General features: G+C 46.1%; 1 protein-coding gene across 1 annotated transcript in view; it reads left to right on the forward strand.

The window, feature by feature from the left end:
• Nucleotides 1-26,331, forward strand: part of PLXNA4 (plexin A4) — a 427,136-nt gene that overhangs the window by 194,312 nt on the left and 206,493 nt on the right. The window contains exon 3 of the mRNA XM_075727571.1: nucleotides 4,517-4,648. Within this exon, the coding sequence (XP_075583686.1) occupies nucleotides 4,517-4,648 (132 nt within the window). The remainder of the gene's footprint in view (nucleotides 1-4,516; nucleotides 4,649-26,331) is intronic.

Below are 26,331 nucleotides of genomic sequence, written 5' to 3' on the forward strand. Positions count from 1 at the left end.
AGAGCTTTTCCCAGTTCTGCTGCTGGCATGCTCGGTCACTTCACCTCCTTCTCACCTAGCCTCCACATCTGCACAATGAGGCTTTCCAAAAGAGGCCGTCCCCATCCAGCTTAGTGGAAGAATAACAAGCTAACAGAGGTACGTGGTCCTCTCAGACCACGGGACAGGATTGATGCTCCAGTCTGGAAGGCAGGTGTTTCTGTTGCTCCGGTGAGCTTAAAGATACTTGCTTTTTGCCATGATCATGTTTTATCTTCCAGCAATGGGACTAAGTTCTTGCTAGCACCAATTCCTTCTATGTCCTCAAACTCCACTGTTTTTCTTTGACCCTTTTGACTTCATACCCATGATTTGGAGGGGTTTATTGTGTCCCTTTCTTCAATAACCGTATGATCCCAACCTCTAAAACCCATCTTCCTCTTAGAAGTGTGATTGAGGCACCTGCCACCAGCTTGCCTGGGAGACTGTGCTTCAAGCATCACCCTCCTGTGGACCCCACAGCAGCTGGGGAGACCCAGATAGCACTGAAAAGCACCAGTCCAGTGATGGAAGGTATCTTTTACCTTCTTTCATCTACCAGACCCGTGGGATCCTTGCCAGGATGCCTGTAGGGCTAGCCATGGCCAGGGTGGGAGCTCAGGGAGGGCCAGAGCCTGTGTCTTTAAAGATTAATGGTGGTGTTTGCTCATTAAGGAGATCGTTTTGAAGCCAGCGCTAGCCAGAACATTTGAGTACAAGCATCTGTTTGCTACTGGGAAAGGATATTTATTGTCTGATACTTCAATGGATGTAAATAAACAGCCAGACCTAGATAATGTTCAGACAAACAAACAAACAGCTGCCAGAAGAGGTCCCCTGGTACCTGACCTTCGGGAAGCATCATGCTGATGTTTTAATAGCAGCCGGCTTTGCAGAACGAAGCCCAGTGAATACAGCCTTCCAGGAAGCCGGATTAATGTGCAGCCTGAGCGCATTGGTCCCCAGCAGCTCTGCACATGTGTGGGGGGTTAAAGGAGGGCAAGGGCGCTTGGGGTGCTGAGTAGAGCGTCTTGTGGTCCAAGGAGTGTGTGCCTGTCCAGGACAGATGTGTAGGCAGTCAGAACAGGTATTCCTGTGGTGGAAGTGATGAGCATGTTTGTGGAGGAGTGTGCACACATCTGGTAGTGGTGGTTGTGGTGGACTGAGCATTTTGAGACTCATTTATGGTCCTGGAGCCCTCTCTATCACTTCTTGCTCCCCTGTTGACTTGCAGAAGTGCTCATGGTTCACAGGCAGTTTCCAGGTGAAATCCCCACCAGACTGTCAGTCAGGCTCTAATTCTACAGCATAATAAGAACATCTTGAATATAAGAATACCCATACTTCAGTCAGAAGACAACTCTATCAATCCCAGTACCCCAGCTTTACATGGGGCTTGTGGTTGATGCCAGCAAAGAAGAGCAGGAACAGAGCAAACTGCTGGTGTGTGCTTCGAATTTCCTGCAATTGGCAACTTGGGGAGCTTTCTGAGCAGAGATTGTATCTGTGTCCCTGATTTTAGTGGTGATTATTTGCATGCTTTGATGGCAATCTTCTCATTTCCCCTTCACAGGCTCTACTTTTGATTTTTTTGCTAACCCAAATGCCCTGGTTCTAGTGGGTGCCTGGGAACCAGAAATAAATCTCTCCCTAAGAGAAATTGTTATTGTGTTTTTTGATGCTCACAACTGAGAAGAATGTGCAGGAAAGGTGGAGGTCCTCTGGGCTCCATGCCTGGGGTCGAACATAAAGCCAGAGGTTAAGACAGGTAAAGGGATGGCTTGAGTTAATGGCCAGACTTCTGGATGCAAGCTGTGATAATCACCTCTGCTTGCGCAGGGCTTACGTAGTCTGTGCAGTGTGGGTGAATGTCTGCCAGACTTTCTGGCCTTCTTCTCAATTTTCTTTTAACTTAGCTACTAGCTTTAATGAGAGAGAGATGTTTCTGCACTTATAGTTGTTGGGTTGCGTGTGCACAAGTGCATGTGTGTATGTTTGCACATGTACGGTGGAATGACACTTGTTTCTCCCTCCCTCCCCCTCTGCAAAATAATGGTTTTGCAGGCAATTAGGTTAGCAATAGCTGTTAAATCACTTCTGAGTATCTCTGTTTTCCTGGTGTGAAACCTCTGCAATCTTTTACCTGCACCAAATGCATAGGGGAGATCCCTGGGGGCTGTGTCTCCTGTTTGCACGGTTTGTTAACTCCAGCCGACTATTTCTCCAGCCGGCCTCTTCCATCTCGGAGCTCCTTCTCCTCTAATGGGGCCTGGCAAAGGCTGAGGACAGTGACTGAGCCCTGGGGTGATAATTGGTTGCTTACATATCTAGTGGCCTACAGATCTGACCCTGACAATGCTGAAAAATAAAGGTCAAAGCAGCAAAGACGTAAGGTTTGTTTAACAGTGATCAGCAGAGAGAGTGAGGATCTTCTGCAGCTCTCTGACAGGGACGAGCAGCCACAAGGGACTGGGGAGGGAGGCAGAGCTGGAACAGCAGGCAAAGCTCAGCGACCACTCCCTGAGAGTGAGAACTTGGTGCAGGAAAGTCCCCATGGGAAATAGGAAAGGCTCCTGCAGTGGGGACATTCGAGCTGCCCTGGGCAGGGCCCCAGCAGGGAGACTCTGGTGTTTCTCAACCTGCAACCCTTTCTGTCTCCTTCCTTTCTCCTGACTGTCCTAAGGGGAATGACTCATCCTGAGCCTGTTGGCCTCTTTGCCCTTGACCTCATGGGTGAACCACATCAGTGTCCACTTTCAAGAAGAGAGACTCCGAGGAGCTGAATTCACCCATTATGGACCATGGACAAGAGCGAGCCCTTTCTTCCCAGGCAGTCAGAGCCAGTGGGAGGCATGGATGCTCGTGGCTGGGCTTCAGGCTCTGACCTCTGTGTGTCGATGTGGAGTGTGTTGCTGTCATCACCAGATCCATCAAGATGACAAACTAACTGCGAACCCTCTGGTGTCCTTTGACTAACCCAACAGCCAATGCCTGCACATACACCCACTTCTGCAGAGGCTGAAGGATAACATGAAGGAACTGAGCATCCCTGAGGACCCTCCACACCCTTTGCTGTCACAGGGAGCCCCGCTAACTCCTTTCTGCTTCATTTTCCCTATCTTTCCTGGGGGAATAAGATTTTTTTGTTGTCATACAGCAGGCGGGAAGATAGAGGAAAGCCAAAGATAAGAATCTGTATATCATTGCTGGCCTTTGCTCACACAGGCTTTCCAGACCCTTTGTCATTCCCTCTCTTCCTTTCTCTTTGCCTTTCTAATATAGAAGATGATTCAGGCTCAGTTTCTTGGCTGAAAGGATGATACAGAAGGAACAAGCTCATGGACTGTGCCAGGGAACAGTGGGAATGGGTCTCGATACCATAAGTTCTCCACGGATTGTTATTTCCTTTGGGTGGGAAGGGTGCTTTTTGCTCAGCTATCAAACTGCACAAGTGCAAACCAGGGACTGGGAGCCTTTGGTCAGGAAGGTATGGAGATCATGATGTAGAGCATGAAGCAGATACACTACAACTTTGTTTCTTCTAGGGAAGGGTACTGTAATGTGTGTGTAGGGTGTTGCTGCAGGATAGATTTTCTGAAAGTGAAAGGCAACACATTGAAAACATAGCAAGGGAGATAAGGAATGGGGATGCATCTCTGAAACACATGGCCATGGGGTTTGCTGAAGTACAGAGCCTCACAAGATCCAGAAGGACCTGACACTCCTGTGGATACCTAGATTATCCTGAATTGCGATTACAGTATTGAAAGGGATTACAAACCTTCTCCAGCTGCTTTTGAGCCCAATCTCTAGAAATTGGTTTTAGACAGGTAAAGAAAACTCTGGTGTTTTGTGCATTTTCTTCTGTATTGCTGGGTCACTGTCAGGGATAGACTGGGACTGTGCATCTGGTTCCTTCTCATAATTCCAGTTATTGATGTTCCTAAGTGACACCCTGTTATGAGATGTGGCTGGAATCATAAGGTGCCATATTTGTGCAGGACTGATTTCAATATCTGATATATGTAATCAACAAGAGAAATAGTCTGTGTTGTATTGTACACTCTGCAATAATATATTGTCCCATGGAACATTAGCAGTAAGAACAATAATATTGCCTAGCATTTGAGTGAGTCAGTCCTGCAGACTCTTGTGTGTTTTTTTTATCTTTTGCTCATCATCACCACAAATTCTTCCCTTTGTGCCATCATTTTCAGCTCGGCAGATTTGTCCAGGCAATGACAGTAACACAGTGATAGCGCCAGATAAAAGTGAGCAGGCTCTGGATTGTTCTTCTGCAGTGCTCTTGTAGCAGAAGCAATTCAATCTGCTTTATCCTTTAAGTGAGGAGGCAGGGGAAAAGTTCACTTTGCGATGACAGTGGTTGTTGTCCAAAATACCTGGACCACAATGCATTTCTCCAATGATTATTTTACAGTCTCCATGGAAGGAGGAAAAATGCTCATGTTCTCTCCCTGCTTTTGTTTTTGCTCTGCAGATCCGTGTGGATGGCACCACCAAGAATACACTGGAGTATGAGATTGTGCAGGTGGTGGATACTGGCCCCATATTACGGGATATGGCCTTCTCAGTGGATCACGAACACCTCTACATCATGTCTGAGAAGCAGGTAAAAAATCCCATTAGTCCATGGTGCTTTGAAAGCTTTTAGCTTGATCATGCTATGGACACCAGAATTGCACATTGAACTCTTAATAGTGAACACAGTTACTACAAAGATGTGCTCTGTTGTTGATCTCATGATTTTTTGTGCTTAGAAACCATTGCATTTATACACTGATGCGCCAGGGGCAGAGAACTAAGGGAGCAGAAACCAACTGCAGCATTGCCTTGTGCAGTACACATCCTACTGGCTACATGACAAGGAGTTGCTACTGCATCTGCTGCATATCACATTGCTCTCCACCCCCATTCAAACTGTGGCTACATCTGCCACAGATATGGATAAGTGTAACACTGAATCATTTGGCTCCAACCGGAGTATTTGGAGAAGCTGGAGCCTCTTTGAGACACAGTGATCAAGAGTGTAGGACACTGCCTGCCAGGGTGCAGGCCAAGTTTAGTGTGACATTCCTGTTGTGTTATTAGTATTATTATTGAAAATACTACCAGCTAGATTCCAGGGAAGGACCAATCTGGGTGTTCAACATGGAACTCTGGCTGATTTCAGCAGAGTGCTCGGCCTTAGAAAGTTTGCTGCTTGGGGTGGGAGGAGGAAATAGTTTTGCATGAAGAAATTCATTGTACATAATTAGTCTTGTGGACATGCAGGGGCTTGAAATACCGTAACTGGCTGATTCATGAGGGCTTGTGAGGAGCTTTAGAACCACAGACAAAAGGGAGAAATGAGGGATTTTGGTAGGGTGATGGCAGGTGCCCTACAGTGCAGATTCGGTTCAACTGGAGGCCACCAGTCCAAGTGTGACGTGTTCACCCATACATTAAGGTTCAATGATTCATTGAGCAAGTATTACCCGCCTGACCTTGGATCATGTAAGTGGCACCAAACATAAAACACCCACTTGATATGCTTCTTATTGCCTTCATGAATTGCCTGGAGGATGTCTTGCTTGGGAGCGCACGTTCCTGTATCACTTTCAGAGCAATGTGGTGGTTTCCTCCCAGTATCTCCCAGTTCCCTCACACCAAGATCTCCCCTGCATGTGGTGTGTTGTGCTCTGACCCTCTGACAGCACTGCCCTGCAGTGGTCAACAGTCAGCAGTCTCCAGGATGGAGATGGGCTGCAATGTCCTCTCCTCTCACCCACCCTCATGGCAGATTTACCACCCACTAATTCCTGCCTTAAGAAAAGCAACAGTAAATAATCTTTCCCTCTTCACCTGCCATGATTTTACAGACCCTCCTCATATCCTCTTCAGGTGGCTGTTTTCCAGGCTGTGGCTAACACTGAAATTATTAGCCTTTACCTAAGACAGGAGAAGTTTTCTCCTGGCCCATAAGGCAGGGATACATGCGGGTTTTGGAGGGAGGTGTTCAGCAGGGTTGCTGTCATCCAGGACCTCAGATGTGTCAGGCTGGCTATTCTTCTCCCCATGCAAAGTCAGGGGGTTATAGTTTCCAATCTAAGACTGTCATTTCTTCTGCTTGAATAATTTTATTTTAAATGTTTTTTGTCTCTGCGATGTCTCCGGCCCTCTCCCTGAGCTATGGATATTTATGCCTCAAATTCAGACTGGGGAGGGGAGCAACTGTACTTTCGCCTTTAATAAAGAAGCTGCAAGATGATAACAAATCAGGAGAAAGGATGTGATGACAGGGCTGGGATTGCTTTCTCATCTGCTCCATGCTAGGCAAGAATGGGACATCACTTCCAGTGCTGAGGTGAAAACAGTCCCAGTCTTCTGTTGGGATGGGGTGGGAAGCTGGAGGCAGGTGATGCTTGTGCGCTCCTGTGAGACTTTGGTCAAGGCACCATTCCTCTTTCTCATCCTTTTACTCTGTGGGTCCTTTCTTTCCTTTGAGCAGAACAGGGATCCCTGCATGGTCAAAGCCCTTAAGCGTAATAATATGCCAATAATCAATCCACTGATTCCAGATTTGCTCAGAGTCCTTTTTGTGCAGGTCCATTTGGCAACAGGTCACCTCAGATACCACCACTGGCTTTGTACGGCCCTTCAGATTTACAGAGACAATACATCTGGCTCCTTTGGGCTGGTTGGTCTCGTAACACACCCAGGAAGTGACTTGATCCTCTCTAGGAGAGGACAATGGGACAGCACTGTTCACTCACTCACTTCCTTAAAAAATGAGATCTGGAACAAGAGGAGGACTTGTTTGTCCTCCAGAAACTTCCAAGAACATATTGTTGCTGGTATGTTGACCACCTGCACTTCCCTGACCATTACAACATGAGCAGCTCCTTTTGTGGTTGGCTATTCTGAAGCACAAGCTTAAGCAGGCTTTTTAGCACCACAGTTTGTTGGTGGAGCCCCGTAGAGAACCCAGGAGCCGAGTCCCCTGTGATTTATTCAATCATCTCCCCCCACCCTTCTTTGAAGGCCAAGAGTGTCTGTATGAGAGAGGTTAGTGAAAAAGGTATGAACTATTATTATTTAAAATCTGATTTGATTTCGTGGAACTCTCAACACTACAGAAGCCTTTGCCCGTCTGATTTTATCTGCAAAGTAGCAAGCGACGTGAATGACAGCACCGCTGTCACGGCAATACAGTCGCTATCTGTGTGCTCATGATATTACACACTTCAAGTGCTCGAATAAATTAACATTTGTAGGGCCTTGGTAGCTGAGAGTGGGCGCAGGGGGTTGCCTTCGCTGGAGGCAGGACTGTGAACTGTGGAGGAGTGCAGGCTGGCCTTGGGGAGGATATATTCTATCCGCTGTACGAGCCATGTCGTACAGTTCTTTTCATAAATGGATGACTTCTCAGAGGTTTTCACTGCCCACAGAAATCCCCTCGTATTGTGAGGTCTGTGGAGATGAGGGACAGGAGGGTGATGGCTTGACCTGACCTTTTCAAAGCCAAGCAGGCACCAGGGCTGGTCCTATCCCCGGGGAAGGAGGAAGTTTCTCCTCCCTCCGTCTGCTGGGCTGAACGCTGGCTGTGCCCCGGACGTAAGAGCGGTTCTCTTGGGTGTGTATCTGGTCCATTAAAAGCAGTTTTGCCAGGCTCAGCTTCATCACTCACCAGTCCTGAACAGGGATGGAAGTCCCAATAATAAAGCCAGTTTCCCCAGCTTGTCCCAGTCCTATCATGACTCTGGCAGTCCCAGCAAGTATTGCTTTTGCCATGCCCCAAACTATTGTGCAATGAGGTGTTAGGACTCAGCTCAGCAAGGCATCCTTTAACTTGAAACACTTTCAAAGAGCTGTCGCAATAAACCTGGCTACAAGAAGAGGCTTTCTCATGCTGCCAAAAAAACATATACCCTGGCCTTTTTAAGGTCAGCTTCTGCATGGGAGCACTTTCCTCAGCGCAGTGGGGCATCCTTGGGTTGTACATAGAGCTTTTCATCTGGAGCTGAACTCCCTGGGCTCCAAGGGGAACTGGAAGCCCAGCTCAGCCCTGTGGTCTGTGGCTGAAACGGGTCCTCCCTTGCAGCTCCTGTGAATGTCAAGAAGTGACAAGCAGCACTTGGCGCTATCAGACGTGCCGTGCTCTCAGGAGCAGGATGCAGCAGCTTTGCACCATCAGAAGAGTTCCATTATGTATAAATACATATTTTATAGGGAGGTTGATTGAATGAGAGAGAGGGAAAGATTTGTCACCAAAACCCAGAGACACGGTATACAGAGGTCCCATTATTTCACAGAGGCGCGGGTGTATGCGTGTTTCAAGTGTGAACATGTGTTTCAAGTCCCTGTCAACAGAGCAGGGAAGGATTGGTGCATGCATGGGATCTGTCATGCTTTATTAGGAGATCTGCCATTTAGTCCTCTTCAGAAAGGCTCCAAGTGAGTTGGAAGCTGGACGGTGTTTCCCAGTGAACAGAGGGTCTTGTGTGGTGGACGCAGGGAGGGGGCTGCTCCAAGGTGTAATTTCCTTACTTATCTGGCTGAATGACACTTGTTCCTGGATAGAGAAATTCCCTGGGGGTCATGGGGATATCGGTACATTGGAGGCTTGGGCTGTTTCTTTTTCCTTCTTTGTTTCTGGTGCGCAGACACCGGAGAGTCTTCCGCCTCAAATGATGATCTGAGGGGTGAGAAGCAGATGGGAAATGCTGCTGGAGAAGCAGGGGAAGGAGGCCTGCAGTGTCTCTGCATCTCCTCTGTTCCCCATCACACACTCACATGCCTCCTCAGGTCCCTCTTCCTCCTCTAACCCTCTCTCTCAATCTCTTCCTCCTCCCAAATGAGAAGCCTGAACCTACAAGCTCCCTGGACCTCTCTGCAGGGGCTAAAATGCTTCGTTCACCCCTTCCTCACTATCCCTGCCTATCTCTCTGATCCCATTCCTCTTTGTGGCCCTGACCTCTCATTTATGGACTTGCACTTGCTTTTCTGTCACTCCTCCAGTTCCTTTGCTCTCTCCTCTTCCAGCTGCCAACACGCTGCTGGCTGGCCGTGCCTCCTTGCCTCCTTGATGCTTAGCTGTTGTCAGGAGGTGCAGGATGCTCATTTTCCTGTTGTGGCTTTGCACTAGTATTTGGAAGGTCACCTCCATCACCCCCTAAATATCTCTGTTTCAGCATGTTGGACTCCTGGGTCTCTTCCAGTGCTAGGTGTGTTTTGCAAAGCTGACACAGCACCTGGAAGCAACTCCAAGACATAAGAATCACAGCTCTTCCCTTTGATACAGAGGGATCAAAGGGAAGAGCTAGAGAAAATGAACTTAAAGGCTCAAAAACCAGAAGGCAAACAGCAAGAGGCCCCAACTTCGTATTATTAAAATCCCAAGGCTTTGAGCTGCCTCCTACTTTTGGTTTACTAATGGCTAGGAAAGACTCTGTTCTGCAAACACTTTATGAGTAACCCTGCATTTGACTCAAAGAAGGAGATTTGCTGTCCCTCTCTGTGCAGGCAGGTTTGTTTCGTGCAGGTGAGTCAGCTTTACGCTCCTGCGAAAAGTTGTGCTTCTTCCTTATAAATTAGCAGAAAGTCATCCATGACCTGAGAATAAATCACATCTGTGCAGTGCTACCATTCCCTACAAGCATTACAGTATGTTGAAGGTGAGACTGGTAGGGTCATGTGTAGCAGAAGCAGATAGGTATTTTGGGGGCTCTTTTAAACTTTGCCAAGGAAATATCAAATAAATATGTACTTCAACTAAAGTATGGCAGAAACCACATTTGGTAAAAATTAAGTAACAGTATCACAAATCATGTTGACAGGGTCTTTTTGGACTTTCTGTGTCTGTTTCTCATTAAAATGGGGAAGGCTTATACCTATTTGTCTCCTGAGATTTATTCTTCACTTTGCCGCTGAGTCACTATCAGCAACAGAATTATTGTGTGCAAATTAGCTGCAAAGAAAGAGGTGGTGGCTGGTTAGTTTACTTCTGATTTCATGACCAGTGATTAAAATCTTGCCTGCTGCTTATGTTATCATATCAATTAGTTAAAGCAATCATTAATAACTTTACTTAATTATAGCTTAATTTCTTCAAATATGGTCTTTGCATAAGATTTCAATTAGCATTAACGCCTAGGTTTGGAGTGGCTGTTTCCAGGGGATTGTCAGTTTGAGTCTGTCCCCAGAAACACTGGCTCAAGATCACAAGTTTTAAAAATAACTCAAGAGTTTTTCCTTTTAATTTGCATTTGTTTGTTTATGAGCCATCAGGTTGCATGCGGACTATGTTTTTCATCATTGTTCCAGAACCAGAAAAGACATGAATTATCTTGTTTGAAAATGGAAAGCTGAGATTGTCTAATAAGTATGACTTTTTGACCTGGGGATTTAAAAGCAGCAGAGACACCCATAAACTGTACATTTTGGCACTGCTGTTGCAGATTTCTGTCGTTCGACTCTGTTGTCTTGTAGGTTCTTGAAGTATTGACTGTCATCTTGTAGAAGGGGCTACTGTGCATAGTGTGAAAGATGACCACGCTGTGCACATCCGCTCTTTGGAGATGGTCAGGTCTTCTGCAGGACTCCACTGTTCAACTTCTGAAAGCCAGGAAGGAAGGATGAGTGTTGACAGTATAGCCTCTTCCTTGGAGTAGTTGGTTGCTCCGAGAGCAGACTGACATTCTAGGTAAGATCAGGGTCATCAGAGCCTCTAAAGGGTCTAAGTCAAGCACTGAAATGTACACTCTCTTTGGGAAGAAGTGTCATGTTAGGCTTTCTCTAAATCCTCAAAAGAAGAGGCCTGCAAACTGCCCACTTCATTGCCCAGCTACCCTGCTCTTGGGCAGTCCTGCACAAAGCACGGCAGAACAGTTCCTAGAGTTCAGTCGATCTCTAGGAAGCAATGAGTGTAATCCCAGTTGGCAGCAAAGGCAACTTTTGTTCTCTTTGCTCTTTCCTGCCCCTAAAATAGCACTCATCACCCTCAGCAATATCAGAGGCTGAACTCCACTCTCCCTTGCATTTGCTTTCACCTAATTAAGGGCCTGTTAAATAAGGTCAGATGCCTTCTGAGAAATTACTGCATGGGTGGAAAATCCTGCATGGATGCTCAGCTAAGGATGGAAAAGACACTGTGTGAGTGCCTGTGTTTCTCAGCCAAGAATGATAAAAGTGATTTGGACCACCAGCAAAACTGCAGCACATTGTGCTGCTGACTCTTTTGAAATAATCCTTTATCAGCAAAAGGCACATTATTGCAAAAAGTCATAGTTTAGCTTGATTTTAACTCATTTGCTGCTGGCACATGGGTATCCTAGGAGTAAGTAGTTGTGGGATAATTAAGGGAGTGGGGAGTCCCTTAACCTCCTGCTGGGTTGGTTGCGTGCTCCAGCGGGGATGTAAATAACTCAGAAAACTGGGGTGAATGGGTGAGGAACCAATTCAAGGTCTTGGAGGTGTCCCAAATGTGCCATTTATGGCAAGTGAAGAAATCCTGCTGGGGGCTGTCTCCATCCCATGGGCATCTGGAATTTCATCTCCTACTGTCCCTCAGCCTTGGGCTTTTCACACTTGAATTAAGCTCTTTTTATGCTTTGGAAATGTTTTTGTAGGCCAGTTTGATGCTGTATTAAAGTGCCCCATTTTGCCCTAAAACAAGTACTATGCTAATTGCACTGGAAAGGAGAAAAGCTTTGCGGTTAAGAGACAGTCCAGGATTTGGGAGACCTAGAGTCATACCCTGCCTTGCTCACAGAGTCCTTGTACAGCTGTGGGCAAACCACTGTAACTCCATGTGTCCTGAAGGTACAGAAGATATTTCCAAGATCAAGACCTCTTTTGGAGCTCTCTGCAATTCCTGCCACTGGCTATTGAAAACTCCCATCTCCTCCTGACACCTGAGGCTGGTGTGCATGTCCTGATGAGAGCTGGAAAGCTTTGCTGGATCCCAAAGTTCAGAGGGACTTTTGCTATGTTACCATCAGGTATCTAGTCTGAGCTCTGCTGTGTGTATTTGAGAGGGAAACGTTTCTTGAGAGAATAATTGTTCTCCTCTTTGTAGCCAACCTGTAGATGACACATCTACCTGAAAGGAGGTTGTAGTGAGGTGGGTGTTGGTCTCTTCTCCCAAGTAGCTAGCGATAGGACAAGAGGAAATGGGCTTAAGCTGCGCCAGGGGAGGTTTAGACTGGAAATTAGGAAAAATTTCTTTACGGAAAGGGTGGTCAGGCATTGGAACAGGCTGCCCAGAGAGGTGGTGGAGTCCCCATCCCTGGAGGCGTTTAAAAAACGGGTAGATGTGGCACTTCGGGACATGGTTTAGTCTAGTCTACCCTTGATTAGTCTAGAGTGGGCTTGGTAGTGTAGGTTAATGGTTGGACTGGATGATCTTAAAGGTCTTTTCCAACCTAGATGATTCTATGATTCTATGATTCTATGACACTAAGTTATAGCTTTCTTGATCCCATCTAGAGGAACATTGCCAAACCCAAGCTGTGTGGAGGAGTTTGACAGTCTTTCACTGGAAGGAAGGATTTAATACAAAACACAGGTCGCTATCCCTTTGCTTCATACTTGGCCTTGCTTCTCCGTGCCAGAACCCTGTGTCGTACAGACCTGCCCCATCCCAGAGAAATGACTTCTCTACAAGCACATTGCATTAATCACTGGGATCCAGCTGGGAGGGAGTGTATCAGTGCAACTGCTCAAGTACTTTGAATACAGGTGTCTTAGCCATGGACAGAGTCTAAACTCTGCTTGCTGACAAGACATGAATTCATGTAACTGCCCTCTGGGTCGGAGCACTGCTGATAAAGTTCTACAGCTGATGAGCAGAGAGGGCTGAGTGACATGTCCTTGGTCATGCCACGTGCTTGTGACAGAGTAGTGCATCAAAGCTGAGTCTCCCTATCACCCCTGGGCCAGCGTTTGGGGTGCACTTATGTCCATACAGATACATTAACAGATATGGTCTTTCTCATTAAAAGACCTGTGTTCAGTCACAGTGGTGGCATATTTGTGCCTGAACTCTACAGTCATGTCCTCTTCTACATGTCCAATGTTTGAGGGTAGAACTAGAGCTTTCACACTGCCATCTGTGGATCTGCATTTGGCTTGAACTTCAGCAATGCCTAATGTCAGCATTCATCTCTTAGCTTGCCAAAGAGTCATCCCCATGCCAGGATGCTTTCTCCACAGGCTGCTCAAAGAAGCAGAGCAGGAGCTGCTACCCCCTGCCTTGCACAGAGGACAAAAGATGAGTAAGACTGAAGGAAAGAGTGAGCAATACCCATAAATGAAAAAGCATTTGTAGAGTCATTCCCTGGGTGAGAAGTGGCAGGGACTATCGATCCTCAGGAGCGGATGATGGGTGGGAAGCCGTGCAGACATGTCCCCTGGGGCACAGTGCCACCCGGCACACGGTGTGTGGGTCATCTGGCACTATTGATTGCGGTGTTGTTCCTCTGCGGAGTGGCCTCTCTGAGTCAAACACAGACTGCTCAGCAGAGCTACCACGCTCTCTGGGAAAGAGGATGTGGATCCGTCGAGTTAAATGCATCGCTCCTCTTATTGTCAACAAAAACCCACTCCCGTCTCCCTGCGTCCCAGCGGACTGGTAGGTTGTGGTTTCAGCTGGGAATAGGTCAGAGTATTAAGGGCAGCTCAAGGAATTTAGCTGGAAATCTGAAAATCTCCATCCTTCCCTCCCCCAGACCCTGACCCTGTAATAGACACAAGAAGAAGGGGAGAAGAAAGAGGAAACCTAAGAAGCTGGTGATTACATGTGAAGCCTGGCAGATCTGTAATCCTGGACTCCATTAAACATCTGTCTCCTGCAATCTCACTGACAGCCAGGTCTCCTCCTCTCCTCTGCCTCACACAGACCTTACATTTGCAGGTTACTTGAAAACACCAGTTGTTAATCACCCCCCTGCTTTGGTCTTCCACTCCAGCTCAGCCTGGGCATCAGTGCTCCCAGGGAGGGAGGATTTGGGCAAGACAGAGACCCTGGCTTAGAGGTATAGGCACTTCCATACCTCTTGGGTTTAAGCTTTTAAGTTTAACACATGCTTGAGTGCTTTCCTGGATCAGTGCATGGTGGCTGCCAGGGAACATTCTCTCAATCATTGCATTTTTAATATGCTTCAAAAGTTGCTTCCATTGCAGGCTCATGTATCTTATTACTTTCTTTGAAGCAAGTATTTGCTCTCTTGGGGCATTTCCTTACACCATAAGTGCACAGACTTATCATTTTCTGATGCCTTTTCTATTTTTCATGTGATACCTCTGAACTCCTAAGCATGCTCCTCGTTAGTGGGAATTAATAGGCATTTTGTTCTCAGACTGAGGGATAACTTTTCTAAGTGCCCCAGAATTTGCTGTGTCTTCTGTGCTCTTGGCTTATTCTGCTAAATATCTCTCATCACTTTATATTACTTGATATAGTCATTATCATCATAGATGTGTGTAGTAGGAACAGGAAAATTAAATCCATTCCAGAACCTGCCCTTGAAAGGCAAACTGGGTTTTATGTTCATTTCCAATAAAAAATAGCTTTAACATCATACCGTGATGTTAAAGTTTTTTCCAAGTTTTTTCAGGGTTTTTTTTTTGTTTTGTTTTGTTTTTTATTTTCCAGTTTATGGAAATTTTTCAGTTTGTGATTGGAGACAAGTGTACTCAAGTACCCTGAAAATTATTTTCTTGTTTTATCTCCTAACTGGATGAGAAAGTTATGGGAAGCCCTGAGACTAAATTTGGTTTGTCTTGCTTTACTTTTTTCCTTTAGAAAGACATTTTGGACCAGTAAACTGAGTACTTGGTCAATACTCTGAGGTACAGGGTATATCTGTGGTTTTCTTTATAGGCTTGGCCTGCTTAGCCACCTGTGTAGATGGACAGTGCAGCCCAGGAAGACAGCCAGTGCTGACCACACAACTGTGGTTTTGTCTATATGATAAATGTAGCAAGGCCAGGGTTTTCAGGTGGTTGGGAAGATCTGAGGGGACAGAAAAATCAATGCAGAAAGCTGTGGGGATAGATCAGTAGGTGTTTGCCTGCCCATTCAGTGGATGTTGTACATGGACAGGACAATTTCTCTGCCAAATGCCACATGTGTCATTGCCTGAATAAGAGTCAGATTAAGGTTGGGACTTTTTGAAATAATGGTCCTTAAACTCTTAGTTCTGCTGTGTCATCCCAATCCCAGCACTATTCACATCACACTGACTCCCTAAAGATCCTTTCCTTTAATTCACCTGATGAATTCACTTCTTTTCCTCTAGTCCTGAACTCCTACATAAATACTCCTACATAAAAACTCCGACATAAATACCTGCTCTTGTGTCCCTCCTCTGAGAGCTTGGATCCATGGATGCCTTTGTGATGTATTTATGAACTTGTAAAGCCCTTTGGATTTCTTGAGGATGAAAGACAGTGTTTGTACAAGATCCTTGCTCCCATGACATCATTTGGGAAGCTTTCTCTGGAAGGAACCTTCCAAGCACTTTTGAAGTTCATGTGTCAGTAGTTTCTGCCCCAAAGAGCAAAGGTAACCCATGTATTTCCTCCAACCATCACATCAGGAATGTGTTTTGATGGAGTATCAACTCCAGGATGATTCACATAATTAATGTTGGATTCCCAGAGCACTGGCACAAAGGGGAAAGGCAGATGTTTGCACTGACCTAGCCTCCATCAGGACAAGGTATCCTTTTTTCCCAGCAGCTATACAAATAAATGCAATAAACCAGGGAACATTCTCTGGCACTGAGACCAAATGGCATGGTGTGGCCTGTGCCTGTAGATCTCAGCTCTCTTACTCTCCCAAAAGAGGGTAGCTCCATCCAGAGTGTGTAGGGAATAAACCCAAGCCATTCCTGGACATTGTTTGAAAGAGTGCAATTTGGACAGCCATGCGGGAGACCATGAAGAATTTGACAGTGTGGACTCTCAGGGCTTTGCACCACCTCTCCAGCTGTGGCAGGATCCATGGGAGTCTTTCCTTCTCACCACTGGTCATCCTGAAGCCTTTAACCCTGGGAAGGGAAGCCTGTGTATAGAGAGTTTTCAGGGCCAGCAGTTAGAGGGATCCTCTTTTGGCTTCTTCATGATATAAACTCATCTGCCAGCCGTTGGATGGGGAAGAGGTACGTAACTCCCTGATTGCTATTTTTGTGTTCCCTATAATTGTTTTTGAAAACAGTGTTGACATTTAGGCAAGGCTCTTCAGGCAGCTGCTACTGCAAACTGAGCACTTTGAGCCTCTCCATGTGCTCTGGTTGGGCTGAAGTGGTTCATGCTTTGCTACAGCCGGCTCTGAGCGAAGTGCTGGTAAGGGACAGGACGTGTTTCACCCACAGAATGCAGTGTCGAAATGAGCCGAGAGAGAGTTGAAAACCCTTTCGTCTTCAAAACAGATGGGTAGATGTTTTTCTTTTCCTTCTGAAGGGAGCGTTGTGCTCTGCTTTTCATGAACAGCACTCGCAGGCTCTCCTTGGCTTGCAGTCCTCTTACAATGACCGTGACCATCGCTAGGCAAAGAGGGGTGAAGCGGCAGGTAGCAGACCTCATGGCACATTTTTTAACAACTTGTGGGATATGGCGTATCGGTCCTTACCCCTGAGCATCTTTGCTTTCATTGTGGCCTCAGCTGACACCATTGAAACCAAAGGGCATTTGGCAACTGGGTCAGACCCAGAAACTGGTGCAAAGTAAGACTCTTGCTCTCTGTGAGCTGCTTCATGTGTAAAGGAAACCCTTCTCCTTCCACACCAAGACACCAAGAAAGGGTTGGGGGTTCATGTGTCTGTGCTATAATCACCTCCAAAGTGGCCTTTTTATTTGCTGGTTCAGTTTTTTTTCCTCTCTGTCTACAAGAGCATTTTCTATTCCCGAGACTTTCACCTCAGGCCATTAACTGGCAGGTTGGTCATTACAAACCATTTGGCAGTGACTGATTGTGGGGGTCTCTTTTGCTACAGAAAATGTGGAACTGATTGTCTGGGTGACCCCATTTGACCTCGGGAATTCTGCGTTTAACCTGGCTTTGGACATAATAAACTCCAGTAATTAGCAGAGAAATTCAGCAGCGACGTGTCTAATTGATTGGAAATGCCAGTCCCCAATGAGACACGAAGCTGTGTTGAGGGGAGCCCCCTGACAGGCGGGAGCGTGGGCTGCGAGGGGAACGTCGGGATGCTGTCAGGAGGCAGGAAAATGCAGGGAAGGAATGTGAAGCATGTTGTAGGTTTGCTTTTCTTTCCAGCTGAGAATGCTGCAGGTTTGCTTTTCTTTCCAGCTAATGGACTTGGTGAACATGCTATCCATCACTAATTACTTATCCCTATACTCAGCACTTTCCCAAGGTTGAGCTTGCACCTTTGGGAAAATCCACCTAATCTCTGCACAGTCCACCTTAACCATGTGTTTGCAAAGAGAAAAACACCTTCTGTGATCCTCATCCGAAAATCCAGCAGTTTGTGCCCCATGAAGGAGGCAAGTATGAGCCCTGTTCGGGAGAATGTCTTTTTCAGGTTGTGGGTTGATGATACCTTATCTCCTGTGTCAATACAGATCTGTGATATCCCTTCCCAGGTCTCGCATTTGTGCTTCTAGAATAATGACAGTTGAAAAAAAATTAAAAATTAATTTCTTGTTTTGGTTTGTGCTTAAAGCTGGCCAATTTACTGCCCTGGTTCATGGCAGGACCTCAGGATCATTTGTGTGCACACCTTGGAGGATGGTACTCTGTGTCATGGGACCAGGAATCGCCTGGGAGTGTAGGAGGGATTACCTGTTACCTTCATCTGCTGTTGCAGATCATGGCTTTGCTCTCTCCTGCAAGCAGTGAACTGGTAGCTACATGGACTTCAGGTTACATCTGTACCAGTACTAGGGAGCATGAGCAGGCACTGGAGGTGAATTGTCTTGTCCATTAAATTGGTGTGATGGCACTTGGCGCGTCCTCACTGTGGGACCAGCGAGCTGTCTCCCAGACAGTCTTGGACATGGTTCAGGGATGACCATGGCCAGTGACTGTTTCTGAGAGGCAGTTTGGTTACAGCTGCTCCATTTGCAGGCTAAGAGAGTTTAATGATGTGTACATCTGCTATTCTATACTCACTGGCCTTAGGACCAGAGAGTAATGCCGGGCACATTAAATTTACCAGTGCAGATACAACTTTACAGAGTAGTATAAGCACAGTGTTATGTGATTTGTGTAGGTAGGTTCAAAGTCTCCGTACCACTCCACAGGACAGGAGCTATTGCAAGCTGTCAGCTTGAGCATTTAGTGTTTTTAGCTTGTACTCCTAATTAAACATTTGAAATATTAAGAGCTGATGTCTACCTTATAAACAGGGGCAGCAGAGGAGAAGAGTGGGTACGTGTTTGGGGAAAACCCACACAGCCCACTGGAGCAGACTTGCTGTGTGCGGTGGGGTTGCTGAGCTGGCAGCATCCTCTGGTTAAGGCTGTCTACGGATGCACTGGCATCCCTGGAGGTGTCTGCCTGTTCTTCAGGGATAGCTGCTTGTTATCCATCTCGAGCACACGCCTGACCACAAGGACCTCATATTTGCATGATGCAAGACAAGTGTCTGCGGTAAGAGGTCTAGGAGGGGCTGGGAAGGTCAGCTGTGATGTTCTCACGACCTGGCAGTGGTGCTGCCCAAACAGCAGTTGGACACAGGAGGAGGCTCTCCTTCGCTCACCTCCATGTGCTGATCTCCTGGACTATGCTGAAATCACCAGGTAAACAGGGCCAGCACAGGCTCAAACACCGAACACCACCACCAGCACCATGTAATTACCAGCATGGCTCCTGCCCTGGGTTACCCTGTGCCAGGCAGCGCTCCTCCAGGCAGTGCCGAGGCAAGGCTCAGGGGAATACCATGGGCAGGACTGGTCCCTGGGGCAACAGGGACACATCAACCACATCTTCAGGAAAAAAAGGAAGAAAAGAAAGTTTAAGGATGGAGGCAATCTGCCATTTGCCAGCAAGGCTTTCGAAGGGTCCTTGGCCTGTTTTATTTGGTAACGTGGACGCAGCTTCAGAGGATAACAACCTGTTGCAGCTATCATGCCATGAAGGCTCTCCATTTGCTAATGCAGTGGAAATCAGCATGTAGATGCGGGGTCCCTGGGTTTCACAACCCGCTGGTGTCTCCTGCTGCTCTTTAGGTACCAGAAGTTCACCCACCTCTGTGCATCCAAGCTCCTTCAGGACTGGCTTGCTTGAGGTGCACCACCTCCTCCCAGCAAAGGGAGCCTCTGAAATCCAAGCCAGGGCTTCAGGGACACTTTTATATTCTGGATCAGTAAATTAAAAATGAAAAAGAAATACAGTGACAACACCATATGCACTGAAGCATCCTGCAGAGATTGCAGAGTCTCAAAACAAACATTAGATGTGTAAACAATGTATCAGCATTCCTTCGTGAGGGTAGCTGCAGACCCATTTATTGCCTTCTGATCATTTATTTTCATTAATTTTCATAGCTAAACAGATAAAAGTGCTATTGGCAAATATGGTAGGTTCTCCCTGCTCCCACACAAGCCAAACAGCCCCCCTTTCTCTTTCCTAGACTTTCTTTTTGAACTGACAATCAATCCACATGCTACTAATTGTGGCACAAAGTTTACACAACCAACAACTTGCACTGACTCCTTGCCCCTGTCTTCAGTGCTCAGACAGCTTTGGGGTGTTAATCTTTCTACTTAGAGGAACAGCAGCAACGGTTCAGCAGTGGTGCAAAAAGGTCTTTTAAATACTGAAGTATTTGTATTTGATATATGTGTTTGAGTTTGTGTGTGTCTTTTCTTCCTCATGCAACTGTTTAGGAGAAGGAAGGAGAATTCACATGTGATAAAGAACTGCAGTTTTGAATCATTTTTTCTTGAAGCAGAGGGACTATTTGTAGGTTTTAGCATCAACAGTTTTGCCCTAGGGTCCTAGAAAAATAGCAAGCTTCTTTACTGGGCAGATGAAATTTTCTTGCTCAGCTTGGGCAGGTCCCTGGAAATATCCTGTGCATTTCAATGGGACAATTTTATTCTTTTTTATGCTTGCATTTGTTTGGGTTTGGGGTTTTTTTCTGTCATCCTGCCTCTCCAAGATATTAACTTTTTTTTTTTTTTATTTTGCCAAGTGAAAAGTCACCCTGAATTTAGTGCTCCATTTGTGGAAAAAAAATATTTGTTCTGGCTCTGTGATTTGCTATTAGCCTGGGATGCTGCTCTTTCTCCTGTTGGCCGTGAGAATGGTCACGTGCAACACAGACCTGATGTAGTTATTTACTGGCTTCTTAGTGATTTTTTAAAAGCTTTCATAAAAGGCTACAGCTTTTTCCTAACTAACTTCCCTCTCTTTTGGTCTGGACTGGGAGCAGGCTGTAGGTGAATGAGTTGCTCTATTGGCAGGAGCCCCATTGCATCTTTCCCCCATCATGCAACAGGTTTGTGGTGAGACGATGTGGATGACTGGAAGGATGATGCATGAGTTCATCATATATAGGACACTGTCCTGGTTTTGGCTGGGATAGAGTTAATTTTCTTCCTAGTAGCAGGCATAGTGCTGGGTTTTGGATTTAAGATGAGAAGAATGTTGATAACACGCTGATGTTTTAGTTGTTGCTGAGTACTGCTTATGCCAGTCAAGGACTTTTCGGCTTCCCATGCTCTGCCAGGTGCACAAGAAACTGGGAGGGGGCACAGCCAGGATAGTTGATCCAAACTGTCCAAAGGGCCATTCCATACCATATGACGTCATGGGCAGTATAGAAACTGGGGGGGGTTGGCCGGGGAGCCGCGATCGCTGCTCAGGGACTGTCTGGGTATCGGTCAGCAGGTGGTGAGCAGTTGCATTGTGCATAACTTGCTTTGTATATTGTTATTATTCTTATCATTATTATATTGTTATTATTATCGTTACTATTTTACTTTATTTCAGTTATTAAACTGTTCTTATCTCAACCCAGGAGCATTTCTCACTCTTACTCCTCTGATTCTCTCCCCCATCCCTTTGAGGTAGGGGGAGTGAGCGAGCGGCTGCGTGGTGCTGAGTTGCTGGCTGGGGCTAAACCACGACAGACACATAGAAAACTTGGACCTACGGCACAAACGTGGATCTGCTGTAATATTCATGCCAGGTCATAGGGCACGAGGAAAGCCATGTCATACAGACATTACCTGGCACTCCTTTGAGTTACGTCCCTCCTCCTCCAGCTTAAAAGAAGAGGCAACATTGCACTAACATAAGAAAGTCACCACCTGCATGGGTTAGACAGATTTCTGCAAGCCTCAAAGTATAGAAGACAGAAAGCAGGGAATCAGGCTTATTTTTGTCTTGCTGTAAGCATTCACAAATGATAAAGCGTATAGCATAACTGTCATATGATGTACCAACATGCGGTATTTTGTAAATATATATCCATGCTTATGTAGGACCTCAGAGGGTGTTACAAAAAACGAGCCTTATTCTGTAACCCCACTGTGTGCTCAAAATCTTCTGAAGTTGCTTTGGATGCTCCGGTATATACTTTTATACATATATATATACACACACAAAAAAACCCGTAAGAATCACCTTATCTGCCTGGGGAGCACATCTGGGATGGAAGGCAGCATGTGTTTGGCAGTGCACAGCACCATTACACTAATGCATCTGCAAATGCACCGGGAGGCTGGCGAGGGGCTATTTGGATAATGGAGTGGCTGGGCTAATAGAATTAGCCTCGCATTCACAGCCTGAGTGGGGAGGAGGGAAACTGTCCCTTTCAGTCTTCCCAAGCATCTCCTGACATCTTATTCCCCCATGACAGCCCAGGAAGGGAAGCAGAAAATGGGGAGTCTTAAACAGACTGAAAATGTGCTTACTGCACTAACACAGTGCTGGTGCTTTCTGTCCCAGTGAACAAGAAGGGGGAAACCAAATCACTGGGCTGTGGTGCCTTCACCTCGGTGAGATGTGTGAACATAGACTCCAGGAGCCCTGAGCCACTGTCATGCTTCGCAAACCACCCTTCCCTCACAAGGGGCAAGGTTGGAAATGCATTTGTCACTTGAGCTCCAGACAGCAAATGACACTGATTTAATTAACCCAGTGAGCCCTGCTGGCCTTGTCTATGAAAGCTCAGGACATCACGATGTGTGGATGAGTGGAGGCAGGGTGCAGAGTGAGAGGGGAAGAGGGCAAAGACACGTGACCATTGGACCGTCAGAACCCATCTCAAAGCATTTTGCTTCTCACAACCAAAAGCCCTTTACAATTAGTCTTGATGTGATTTACATTTACTTTAAGGCATCTGCATAATGGGATATAATGCACAGGAAATGCAGTCACAAGCTTCTAAAAGCTTTTAGGAACTGACAATTCCCACGGAGCACGAAATCTCCCTTTTACTGTAACTGGAAGTGAGTTCAGCCTTTACGGAGCGTGTGTTCATGGCCTAAATTGCCAGAAATCTACCTACCAACCTCTCTGACCTGTCAGCTGTGTTTATGAAATACCCATCATCATGGTCTCTGGGCTTGCCCTTTCTTTTCCTCCTTTGGTTTGGATTTATTGGGACCTTGGACTTGCTACACCTCCCCCAGGCAGGAGGATTTTCATCTCTAGCAGAGCAAAAGACAGATGAATGTTGCTTTGCTGTCAGTCGGGGAAAGACCAAGGGTTGCTGAAAGCTGGACCACCTCTGCCCACGCATGGCAGGCTTGGTGGGCAGCTTTACTGTGAGAGAGATCAGTCCTACTTGTAGAAAGTCACCTTGGCCAAGGGCCTGTGAAATTTTAATGCTCCCCACCAAATATTGACTCTCTGAGGGCATCTGAGTAAGCCTTTTGTGGAGAAGTCGATATTTGTCTGGTGTTTCAGTGGATAATGTTGCTTTTCTCTGAATTTCCATTGGACTCTGCTGGCCTCTGCCAAACTCATTGGACGGTATCAGAAGCAAGATAAAAGCATGCGATTAGAATGAAGTGTTCCCTTTGGAGGGTCGTTAAGTGTTGTCTACTTCTCCCTGCCTTAACGAGACTTTCTGCTGCGTGCACCCACCTCAAATCAGCAGCGCATCTGAGCCCTGTACCTGAGCCTGGGTGTAATCACTTTTAGCGCAGGGCAATCCTTTTCCATTTGGCTTTCCATGACTCTGCGAAGGAATATGTACAGCCAAAACTTAGGTGCTCAGATACCACCAGTGACGAATGCAGCAGAAACATCGCAATAAATGCTAACACATCAGCAATTTTGCACGACAAGTGTTGATCTTCTTCCCATGGGAGATTATGACAGAAGAATCTTGTCACTCTATCATGAGCTGACTTGAGTGGGTCTGGTCTGTCCTGCTAGGTAAAAAGCTCCAGGTTAGATTTTAGGTAGGGCTGTAGCCATATATTGTTAATAGAAGACACGAGTGTAGGTGCCTTGCTGTACTCAAGCTAACCAGTTAAATCCTGCAGCAAAGACTCCGTTCTGCCCCCGTAGTATGATAATTCTGCTGTCTTGGGCAATTTAGCATGTCCTGTACAGGTCTGAGATGCAGAAGGGTCCCGACGGGCTGAGAGTAAATATATTACCTTTCAGGTAGCAAAAACACTGCTGCAGGTTAGATTTTGCCAGTTTACCATCCATTTGGGACTCAGTCTAAGTTGACTGTGTCTTCTAAATAGAATAATCCTGTAAACAATGTAGCACTAATACACTGAACAATTAAAGCATTTGTTTCTGATTGAAGTTGAAATTCATTATATTTCCATTTGCAAGGCAAGCCGGACAGATTTCAAAATAAGTGATAGAAAGAGCTAATTTATATTTCTGTTTGTGCTTGTATGACTTAGAAAATAAATCCAGGTGCACAGGAAGAGGTAGAAGCCTTTAATTTCAATGGCAGCTTGGGCGTCTGATAACTGTAAGAGTCTGGACTTAAAAAAAATATGCAAAGGAATTGTTTTCAGGAGTAAAAGGCACAGTACTTGTGGGTGCACCTGCATTGCTGTTTTAAATTTATTCAGATCAGGAGTGAAGTAACAAATCGCCTGGTTGTCCCTACTTACTCTCTTTTCTTTTCATCTCACAATGGCTCAGACTGCATGACCCAAACTCTTTTTGAACAGATTAAACCAGCAGATATACTCCAGGACCACAGCCAATGCTAATACATGTTCAGTCCAGGGGACAAAGCTGGGTATAACTTGAAGTAACCCTCCTGAAACATATGCAATGTGTGCATTGGAAGCATATGGAGTGTGCACACTGGGTCCCCAGCTGCTTTATATCTACAGATCTGCTGCTGCTCCACCTTGCTGTGCACATACGTGCACATGGTCTTACACCCCTCACTTTCTGTTCTTAGTCTAGTGCTAACAGTTGATACCACGGGCTGTTTGAGGTGTGCTCTTTGGACACATCTTGCGGATCCTCAGTCCTCGGTGCTGATCTCATCCCACCCACCTGCTTAGACTGCTGGTTGATGCCTTCCTAGATCTGTGGCATGCCAGAAAGACATCCGTGTCTGGGATTGAGACTTTTGTGGTGGTCACCTCGGCAGTGGATACCCACCACCCAAGCAGGGCAGAATAGGACAGCCTGGTCCGGCAGCAGGTCTGTTCAATATTTATATGGCCAAGAAAGAGAGCGAGTGATGCTCGTATGAGCAGTGTCATATTTAAAAGATATCTCCACTTAACTGGAGGTCATAGTGTATACTCTGCTTGAGTGGTGGCATCATTTCATAAAAAAGCTTTTTCATTAATTAAAATCCCTTAACCTTGCATCGTGCTCAGGGTTTGGTATAGAAGCTTCATTTTTCTGATCAATATATATTACCATATTTCCTAGAAAGAAGCTTTCTCCCCTTCAATTAGCAGATAAAAATAATTGTGTGCATTTGAAAGCATTTTGTGCCTCTAATATCCATTAACTGGATCAGAGTTGCAATTTTCCTGTTCTTATGGACTTTTGTCCATATCAGTTACCCAAAGCAACATAAAGCATTGTTTGGTCTCATTCAAATGACATTTCAATAAATGCCAGGGGAAAATGATGATTCTGTACTGCCTTTCTTTTTTTTTAAGGTTGAGAGAAAGGGGGATAAACTAATGAAATGCCCGAGCCCATGAATCAGGAGTTTCAGCGTTGAGATTTCTACATGGTCTCTGTGTGATTCTGCATAAGTCACTAACAGCCACATACAGCTCCTTGCAGCAGGGTCTGGCACTTATTTTTTTATGTAGCACCCTGGGCCACTGATTTTGATGAGGTTTCCAGGCAGGAACATGGTTATTAATTTATCCACAATATTAATGGAATTGGACAGGAGGGGGGAACTGTTTTATCTCGAAAACCTTCCCTCCTTTCCAACTTTCAACACTTTGGGAGGCCTTTAGGCATCGTGGGCACTCAGCATCCGGGGGCAGAGCCCTGCAGGTGGACTCACACACCAGCAAAACTTCCTTCTTTCCTCCCGCTGGGCTGGAATTAATATTCTTGTTTCAATCCCTTTGTACTGACAACCTAAAAATTAATTGCCTGTGCACATGAGAGGTGAATGACCAGATGCCAGGAAAGCACAACAGAATTATTGAGTGATTCTCCTTTAATTAAGTGCATCAGAGAACTGGGATTGGTGGGGCCCTGTGCTTGATGCCAGTAACATCATTGAGAGGACGTGAAGGGATGACTGCTCCCAAAGGATGCCGGAAGGTACTCAAGGAATATAGAAAGCTATTTTAATGCTGGCTTCCTTTGAGAAAGCTAGAGCAATAGCCAATAACCATAAAACTACTGGGGCAAAGCTGCAAACACACCAGGGGCATCCCTCAAGCACTTAGCTCTCTGAGAAGGTCTCTGAGAAAGGCCACCTCTTATCAATGAGAGGGGAGCACAACAGACCAACCAGCAGCTGTGAATTCCCTGCCAAAAGGGCAGCAGGCAGCGTTTTCAACCTCTGCCTAAAGTTGTCACCATCCAAACCACCCAAGAGGGAGGCAGTTGGGGAGGTCCACTCTTCTGAGTCCGACTCCCTGCTGAGCCACTCATGTTTTAAGACAAGTTGGGTAAAGCAATTACCCTGCATGCCCTGGCTCCCAAGCTGTGAAAGGTGTGCCAAACTAACTTCCCGCAATAACCGTGTTAAACAACGTGCCTTAGTTCGTGGACTGCAGTAGTGGCTACTGAAGGTTTCTTGCACAATCTTCTGCACGCTGTGTCATGGTGGTTCCTGTCCTCAGTGGAGCACAGGCCACCAGGGTCATGCTCACTAAGTTAATCTCTGTGTGTTATATGTATATTACAAGGGACCT

Source organism: Pelecanus crispus, chromosome 1, assembly GCF_030463565.1.
Source record: "Pelecanus crispus isolate bPelCri1 chromosome 1, bPelCri1.pri, whole genome shotgun sequence".
Lineage (NCBI taxonomy): Eukaryota > Metazoa > Chordata > Aves > Pelecaniformes > Pelecanidae > Pelecanus > Pelecanus crispus.